The following is a 9,280-nucleotide window of genomic DNA, read 5'->3' on the forward strand; positions in this document are numbered from 1 at the left end:
TCTTTGGACTGTGGAGGAAGCTGGAGTACCAGAGAGAACCCAGCAGGAACAGGGAGAACATGGAGACTCACACAGAAAGATCCCGTGCTGGAGCTGGGACTCGAACCCGGAACCTTCTTGCTGTGAGGCGACAGTGCTGACCACTGCACCATCATTTGCAAATTTATTTCATAAATGCCAGCGAACGTGAGAAGTATGATTTCCACCCATAACACCAGAAACCGTAGTTTTCTAGAATCATAGTTACACCGATGCGGCCCTCTGAGACGCAGCTTTCTCTCGCCCTGCAGCTCTGGTGGTTGTTTGGAATGAAGCTCATTTGCTGGCCAAGAGGGCAGAGTAGCAGCTGACACTGTGAACGGCAGCGGCGTTGCGTTCCTTTTGTCTTTTCGTTGGCTCCCGCCTGCATCCTGAATCACATTTCTGGATCTCCGTCAGGTCGACTTCACGTGTAGTCGCACAAGTTTCTTACATGTATTCCAAGTGATTTCCATGTAAACCCACGTTTTCATGGGTGTCGTGTGTAATCCCATAGGGTTTGTAATCCTTGGTCCAGTAGCGATTGCATGAGCTCCCCTCACTACGATGACCAGAATAACATTCCCATGTGCAAAGTGCAAGTTCAGGCGTGACATGAACACACGTGCTTCATGTGATTTTGGCACCTTTTCACAAGTTCGATTTCTCAAGTGCAAAAGTCACGTCATCTTACGTGCAACTGAGTGAATTATGTGTCTTTTAGAGGGAATTTAATTATTCTCTAATTACTGTCATTGCTAATGATTGCGTGCATGTGTGGAGAAAAATACCATCTTTATGGACTCGAAGTCTCCCAGTAGCACCAGTTCAAGGGTTGCTGGGACACTGCCAGCCATGTTTCAGCTGTTATTTAACCTTTGACGTCCTCAGGGATCCGGAGTCTGTTCTGTGGCCTCGAAAGAAATCTTAAAATAAAACAAGAGGAGCTCAGCAACCGCCGGGAGGATGAACCGTTCACCGGCTCCTCCACTAGGACAGAACACAACTCAAATACGACAAAGCACGTAGACTCCAGAGAGCTTTTCTAAGGGATCAGAATCGCTCTAAGAAATGAGGGGAGGAGGGAAAAACTGCTCAACAACTCATGATCATTTCAGTTCCTGTACTAATGCCGGATCAGCATTCTTCAGCACCCAGCATGAACCTAGCGAGGGACACCTCCAGGAATCACGTGGTGGCTCGGAGGACAGCGGCCTGCTGGAATCTACGCAGATCTGATTTAATAAATGAGCCTGGAGACCCTGAACGTGGTTGTCTGGAATCTGTTTCTGTCGTAGGAGGCACTACCTTGTGCAAATATGCAAAATCCGTTTTGTGAAAAAGGCCAATTGGCGATGATGTGTGCGCTGATCCAGCGCCAGAGGTCAGGAATATGGTAGTCATCCACACTGAGTGTCCCAGCATGTGCTTGTGCCTCTGGCTGCAGGCTACATTTCTCATCTGGGACTTCACAGTTTAACTAAATTCAGCTGAAATGACTGGGCCGCTGAACAAAGCTAACAATGTAAAAGAAGGCAAGTTTTATTTCAAACTATGTGATTTCAACTAATTTATTCGATCAAAAAAATCTGAAGTATGTGTTGCAATAAACAAGGCTCAGTGCAAAGACAGATGTGTGATGGCAGCTGCTTAGGCAACACAACTCAAGAGAAAAATGAGGAAGTCAGACGCCGACATTAGCAGGATCGACTGCTGCACGCTGCTGTCCGGACCCATGACCACTCTGAGGGTTGTGATCAGCTGCAAAGACGGTTCATCAGAATGTTACAGCGACAGAGTACAGAGGGGGAGGTTGGGACAGATGAACCTGCAGGGCTTTGAATATATGAATAAAGCTGTGCAGATGAGATGTTACACAATCCAGCAGCACCTGCAGGGATGAACTCACCGCGCTGAGAGAGACGACACAACGTGTTTGAATCAGCTCGTACATGTGCGTTCAAGCCTGATGACATCGGCGAAGGGCCGCAGAAATCCTGAAATCTCACGACGACCTAAGTGATAGAAGGAGCAAAATAGGTGACCGCGCTAAACCGCATCCCCTGGCACGTGATCCAGATCCAATGTGAATGTGTTTCCTTCACCGTGACAGCGAGCGCCTACATCCTCACAAGGCCGAGCCCATCTGACATTCATCAGTTTAACTTGAGTTAAGCAGCTGTCAGTCTTTACTGTGAATCTATTTAACTGAGTTTACATGAGGGAGGAAGTACACGCAACAAGATAGATCATGAGGTTTTATGATGTCAGGAAAATACTGCACATAGTACACGGTCTGATCAAATACAAATACAGCAAATACAGAGGTGTGAGTCTCACGTCTGACGTCCACTGCTCCTCATCTCAAGTTCTACAGAGCAGCACAGGGACGAAGCAGGAAGTCAGCAGGGAACAACCAATGAGAGTTTAGGATTTCAATGTAAGCATCAGCTTTATTTCTGTAGGTCAGATTATTGTGTGGGGGTTTATTAGTTGATATTATAAATCATTTTATAAGTTCTGTTGTATTGACCTCATTTATGAGCCCAGAACTTGTTGTTAAATAATCAAATAAAGATAAAGTCCCTCTTTATTCTCTGTCTCTAACGGTGAGGAACTGTTGTTGGGACCGGACTTCTGGTTTTTGTTAGAATCTTTAGTATTAAAATAATCTTACATTCCTCATAGTTGTCGTCAGGCATCTTGCACCTTTAACCAAGCGCGTCAGCCATTTTAGCACGGAAGCGATGAAGTTGGGCTACTGTACTGTGTGTTGCAGCTAACGACATCAGACACAAGGCCCATTTACATGTCCCATGAAGCACATGGTCCAAAACTGGCTGAAAATCAAATCGTGTCCTTACATTGTTTCAAAAGAGACACGAAGCTGGTGCTCCGGTGGCTGTGGACCTCAGGCGATAGCGGAGTAATCTGCAAACTGGGACATTTCACTTGTGACTGAGTCTTGGTCCACGTTCCCACACACAGTGTACACATGCCAGACCCACAAAAACATGCCAGTCAAAGCCAACTGATCCTGTTCCCACTGAGGCAGGTTGACTCTGACGTTTGAAGTCACGCTGATGTCATCAGAGTGCAGCATCTGGGGGTTGCACACCATCCCTGGTCGCCGCAGTCGCAGCAGCATGGAGGACGGTGACGGAGCTTCTGTGTCGTTCTTTTGTTTTGTTTCAGAGTTCTTCAAACTCAGCGCTGAATGAACCATGAAGTTCCTGGCGACGAGCTCTCGTCCCTCTGTGCACATTATGGATTCAGAGGTCTGGCTGCTCGCCTCATGTGTGTCTCACCACAACCCGACCGTAAACGACCACGTTCACCCAGGATTTGTTGATTCAAGCCAAGCAGATAATTACCATTATTGTCTGGTGCAGGGTCATGTGGCATGAGAGTGAATGCTGATTTAAGCTGCTAAAACAAGTGTTAGGGAGCCTGTCAGTGGTGACGGGGCTGTTAACATCGGCGATGTTCCTCCCCTGGGATTTGTACGCTGTTAAGCTAACACCAAATGATTCATCCACACTGCAACAGCTAACAAAACAGCTCAGCCTCATCAGCAGCCCTGACATGTCGTCATAAAGCCAGTGCCAGTTATCGCAGCTCTGCAGTACAGTCACAAACCAAACCTCCATAGGATTTGGATTTATTTCTAAGATGGTACATTTGACATTGATGAGGCTGATGATGCCACTGACACACCCACCAGCACAGATGCGATGACGATGGACCACTGCCACATGCACATTTAAAACAAACTGCTCGAATTCATACAATCTTCATTCATTTTGCAAAATAAGAAAAATATTTCAACTCAGGTTATGTAAAGCATTTCATTAATAATTTTTCTCACACATGAGGGGCAGGGGAGGGGAGGTGCTGGTCTCAAGCATTTAGTCAAGAAAATAAAAGCATTTAGTCAAGAAAATAAAAGCATTTAGTCAAGAAAATAAAAGCACTTAGTCAAGTTTTTATCACATTTTTATCACATCTACATGCTATGTACCAATATTACTACTACTACTCTGTCGATCCATCTTTCTAAATCTATAAAGATAGATGGATATAGATACATTCACATTCACATAGGAAGTCTAGCATTGCTTCAGCGTACATCACAATCAGCCTTAAAAGCTGCTGTTTGCTTCACTGCAACACAAGAATGGGAGGTTTGCTTCCTCAATCATTCCATTCCTGTCCTGCGTCTCATTAGGAAATTTATCTGAATCATTTCATCAAGTTTGGATGTATTCATGCGTCTTTGGTCCCCCTTGTCTTCAGTTTCCAATTCTCACAAAGATGATATATCATATTTCTCTTTGACTGGGTTACGTTACTCAACACAATAAAGGACTAATGAGGATCCTGGGCTCCGTCACCTCCGGTGCCGTAGGTCCGGGGCTACGACATTACACCCCCCAGTGTCCACAGGCCGAGAGAAGACAGTCTTTCCATGAGCAGGTTTTAACTGATCTTGATGTTTTTCACATCCAGGCTGTAGTGATGATAGGAAACTCTGTAGAAAATTCTCTCCAGGAGAGACCGCCTCGCTCCAGGTGTCACATAACCGTTTGTGACACCCATGTTGTGGAAACCCAGGCACTTGTAGAGCTTGTGAGCATTAGGGGCGTACGCCGTGGTTCCCAGGACAACAGAGGAGTATCTGTGATTGACAGCAAACTCCAGAACTTTGCGTCCCAGCGCCATGCCGACACCTCGTCTCCGAAACCTCCGGTCAACTGACATCCGCTTCAGCTCAACAGCACCGCTGGATCCCGACTGTCGGATTGCAGCTACAACACCCACAACTTTACCTTCCAGCAGCGCAACCCACAGACAGGAGTCTGAGGTGGAGGGCGAGAACACACACACACACACACACACACACACAGATGTGGAAATAATACTCATGAAAATGCAGTGTTCTGGTTTAAACACAACTCAAACGACTGAGTTTTCATCGCTGTCGTGTGCATTTGAGCTTGAATTCTTGACAGTTTGAGGAGTCGGTTTCGCTCTAGTGACTCCCAGTATTTTGTAGTGACTCCCAGTATCTCTAAAAACAGACTGGGAGGTAGAGCCTTCAGGTACCGGCTCCTCTACTATGGAACCAGCATCTCTCCATGGGTCAGAGAGGCAGACACTCTGACTACGTTTAAGTCCAGGCTTAAGACCTTCCTCTGTGACAGAGCCTTCAGTTAGGACTGGTTCAGGTAGCTCTGAACCATTGATAGCTATGCTGCTACAGGCTTAGACTGCTGGGGGACACATCAGGTTACATGGAGCCCTTCCCTCCTCTCCTCTCCTCTCTTCTCCTCTCCTCCTCTCCTCTCCTCCTCTCCTCTCTCCTCCTCTTTCCACAGATCCACCAGAGCTCCATCTGTCTGCTCCAACCGCCGCCTGCATCGCCCCCCCCCCTTTATTCCCTACTGTTACACCGGCCTGCGCTCCCCTCCCATGAACCAGTCTGCCATCCAGTCCCCCATCAAGCTGGCTTGCTCTCCCTGCCTCCCCTCCCATGAACCAGTCTACCATCCAGTCCCCCATCAAGCTGGCTTGCTCTCCCTGCCTCCCCTTCCATGAACCAGTTTACCATCCAGTCCCCCATCAAGCTGGCTTGCTCTCCCTGCCTCCCCTCCCATGAACCAGTCTACCATCCAGTCCCCCATCAAGCTGGCTTGCTCTCCCTGCCTCCCCTCCCATGAACCAGTCTACCATCCAGTCCCCCATCAAGCTGGCTTGCCATCCCTGCCTCCCCTCCCATGAACCAGTCTACCATCCAGTCGCCCATCAAGCTGGCTTGCTCTCCCTGCCTCCCCTTCCATGAACCAGTCTACCATCCAGTCCCCCATCAAGCTGGCTTGCACTCCCTGCCTCCCCTTCCATGAACCAGTCTACCATCCAGTCCCCCATCAAGCTGGCTTGCTCTCCCTGCCTCCCCTTCCAGAAGCTTCCTTCTTCAACTGTTATTAACATTTCCATGTTTCCTCCATTCTGTGTTATAAACTGTTTTCTTGTCTGTACCAACATCTCCTGCACGTCTGTCCCTCCTGGTGAGGGTTCCTCCTCCCCTCCTCACCCTGAGGTTTCTCAGATTTTTCCCTGTTCAAGGTTTTCTCTGGAGTTTCTCCTCAGTCGATGTGAGGCTCTGAGGGCAGAGGATGTTGTTATGATGCCATGAAGCCTGGAGACAAACTGGTGGGGAAAACAGGCTATGAATAAAGTTGCCTGGCCTTGCTCCTTTTCATAGATGTCACTGAGATGTGTCACATTCAGAAAAACAACGCTGGACGGCTCTGGTCTCCATGAACACAGAAGTTGCCACTGCTACGGTCTCATGTGGGCTGGGATCGTTTCCAGTCCTGGACTTTGATTGTTGTGTAGTTTTGATTTCTGTTTTTTCAGTCTGGATTTAGGTTCAATCCCACCAGGACAAGCCATCGCCATGGTAGCCCACTGGCGGTTTGTTGTCTCATCAGACCTGTTGTTTGTGACGTCTTTCTCACGTCCTCACTCGTTTGCTCACGTTGCCTGATGTGTTTCGCTCCTGGGGTTCTGCTGGTTGTTCTTCTAAACCTCACAGCTTTCCTTTCAGCTGCAGGTTTCTTGCACTTCCTGCCTTCACACCACAAATGAACCTTTTCAGCCTCACCAGCAAACTCATCTGATGGTTTGTAACTGGTGTGTACTGTCAGTCGCTCAGCTCAGCCTTTCTCCTTCGAGTCCTGAGCTTTCACTATGCAAAGTTTTCCTTTGAGTTTGGAGTGAGAAACAGAACATTACATACCACATACCAGGAAGAATAAAAGATATATACATACATTATGTTTTCATCATGCACCTCTCATGAAGAAAAAATACACGTATTAAATTGATACTTAGCCTAAAACTGTGTTTTCCCCTTCCTCAACACTTCTTACTGACTCCAGAATGCAGAAAGACCCATTCACATTTATTTAGCTTGAAGCTACGAGCTAACAACAGCTAAACTGTCCAAAAACTTTCATGAACAATCTCCCCAGGTCATCTGGTGTAATTCAGGTTTTCTTAATCCAGATGGATTATCAGTAATCTACAAACGCTTTGATTGGCGATCAAAACTGGAGAGTGTGTTCACAGAGGGATGCAACATTCAAAAGTGGTTCATGTGAATCATGTGGCATTTAATCATGAAAGCGTCTGTGGGTTTGATTTGGAAGCTTCTCCTGACTTCCTCAAGACTGAGAGGTTCTTTGGTGCTTTGGACAACATGACAACTAACAGACTCCAGTTTAACCCAGTCAAGCCAGTTGTTTTAACTCCAGTTTGAAGAGTGGGGTTGTTACTCTCTTACTGTCTCTCCTCTGTGAATCTGTCAGGACTGTGTTATTAGACCTGAAGCACAGAAGGCGTATTAAGATGCTGGAACTTGGAGGTTTGAAGATTTGAGGCGTGTTGTCAGTGCCTTGTGTGTGTGTGTGTGTGTGTGTGTGTGTGTGTGTGTGTGTGTGTGTGTGATAAGTCCAGTGTCTACCTGGTGGTCTCATGTAAACCTCTTCCATGTCCTCCATGTCTCTGGCCTGCTCCAGATAACCTCTGACCACATGGCTGCTGTAGTAGTAGCGCCCGCTCAGCACCAGTACAGGGAGGAGCGCTATCACCCACCAACACATGGTGATAACAAAGCACGCAACTGTCAGAGCCAAGAGATGGACAGATGTCAAAAGAATACACACACATACGCTGGACTGTTCATGAGACAATGAATAACCAGGAGGAGAGAAACACAGGACACAAAGCCACGGACTCGTTTCTGACCTGCGACGGAGGAGTAGAGCAGCAGACTCTCTGGATGGTGTCTCAAGCCCCTGAAGGCCGTGTCAGACACCATCTCCTTCATCCCCTCACAGAAGATCCTCTGGACCTGCGCTCGGTCTGCTGGCTCAAACTCTCGCACCACCACAGGTGGAAGGCCAACTTGGTGTTTGTCATCCCTCCCCAGTGTTTTCTCCATCATGTCCAATTTGCACAAAATGCTGGTTGCAGAGGATGCTGGGTTTGTTCAGCAGCTGGCGAAGAACTGAGGAGGCAGAAGCCCGACAATGAAGGACCATGAAGACAAATGCTGGTAACAGTTTAACACAATAATAAAGGCCAGCGTGTCCATGATGGCGGATTTGGAGGTTCATTCTTTCACATTCCAATAACAGCATAAGCAGAATGACAGACACGTCAGTCCCGGACGGTGACCGGGGTCATGCTGCCATCTTGTGGCGGCTTGATTCAGAATTCACTTCAATTTAAGTCCTTCAGCCATCGATTGTGCTCGTCACATTCACGCCGGCTGGACGTTGACCAGCTCTGTTTCTTTGTTTCCTTTTTTCACTCTGAGCAACTTTCAGACTTTTAGCTGCCTTGAGACGTTGAGTGTCGGTATCGTCACCTCCACCTAAGCGCATAGAGAAGAGCGTCCCCTGCTCTCGACCATGAACTGCTCTCGGTGAGAGAGCGTTTCTCAGTCGTGGTTAAAGAAGTAAAAGTGCCTGTTTTAACCAAAACCTCGAGCTTTTCCGGCCAAGGAGAAGGTTTGGCTCCAAACATGACCCAACCAAACAAACTCGGACATGACAGTGAAAATGCAAACACGGAAACCCTGAAAATGATGAGTCAACTGATGTTCAGACAGTGAGGGGACCCCGCGTCGCCTGGATGTGCGGCGCCTCTGGGCGCAAACTTCTCCACGCAGCGCGCACGAAGCTCCACCGGTGAGACCCGGACATCCCGTCAGCAACACGGGCCCAAGTTCTCCACAACATCAGAACAAGACAACCACAACTACCACTGGATAGCGGACTACTCACTTTATCACCAAGAACTCAGGGCAAAGGAGTGAATGCGCCCAATTCCGTAGATGCAGGAGGAGTTGTTGCGGCGTGTCCGCCTGCTGACGGAGAGCTCATCAGCCAATCAAACCGCGTCATCGTGAGGCTTCTGAGAAGGAGCGCTGCATCTGCTCGGCTCTTCCTCACAGAGCTGACCGCTGTTTCGCTCCTGCACCTGCCTTCTTACGGCCTCCATGTCGGTGTCTGAGGTGTGGTCATCCCTCAGAGGACGGAGGACACGTACTTGGTCTCTGTACTCTGTACTTCATATCATCAGTACTTCATAGACTGTGATTTTTTAACACTACATTTTAACACAAATTCTTCTCCTACATCAAAGACAATAACTGCCCAGTTCCTTGGTTTCATTTCATATTTATTTGGTA

General features: G+C 47.8%; 1 protein-coding gene across 1 annotated transcript; it reads right to left on the reverse strand.

The window, feature by feature from the left end:
• Nucleotides 1-3,708: 3,708 nt before the first annotated feature.
• On the reverse strand, nucleotides 3,709-8,989 carry LOC147256794 (N-acetylaspartate synthetase-like). Its single transcript, XM_086210025.1, has 4 exons — nucleotides 8,874-8,989; nucleotides 7,831-8,092; nucleotides 7,547-7,705; nucleotides 3,709-4,877 (listed from the first exon to the last, which is right to left on the reverse strand). The coding sequence occupies exons 2-4, from the start codon at nucleotides 8,027-8,029 to the stop codon at nucleotides 4,498-4,500; spliced, it is 738 nt and encodes a 245-aa protein (XP_086066151.1). The 5' UTR covers nucleotides 8,030-8,092; nucleotides 8,874-8,989; the 3' UTR covers nucleotides 3,709-4,497.
• Between the last annotated feature and the right edge of the window lie 291 nt (nucleotides 8,990-9,280).

This window comes from Aulostomus chinensis, chromosome 8, assembly GCF_037954235.1.
Source record: "Aulostomus chinensis isolate RoL2024-O1b breed Wild chromosome 8, RoL_Achi_v1.0, whole genome shotgun sequence".
Classification (NCBI taxonomy): domain Eukaryota; kingdom Metazoa; phylum Chordata; class Actinopteri; order Syngnathiformes; family Aulostomidae; genus Aulostomus; species Aulostomus chinensis.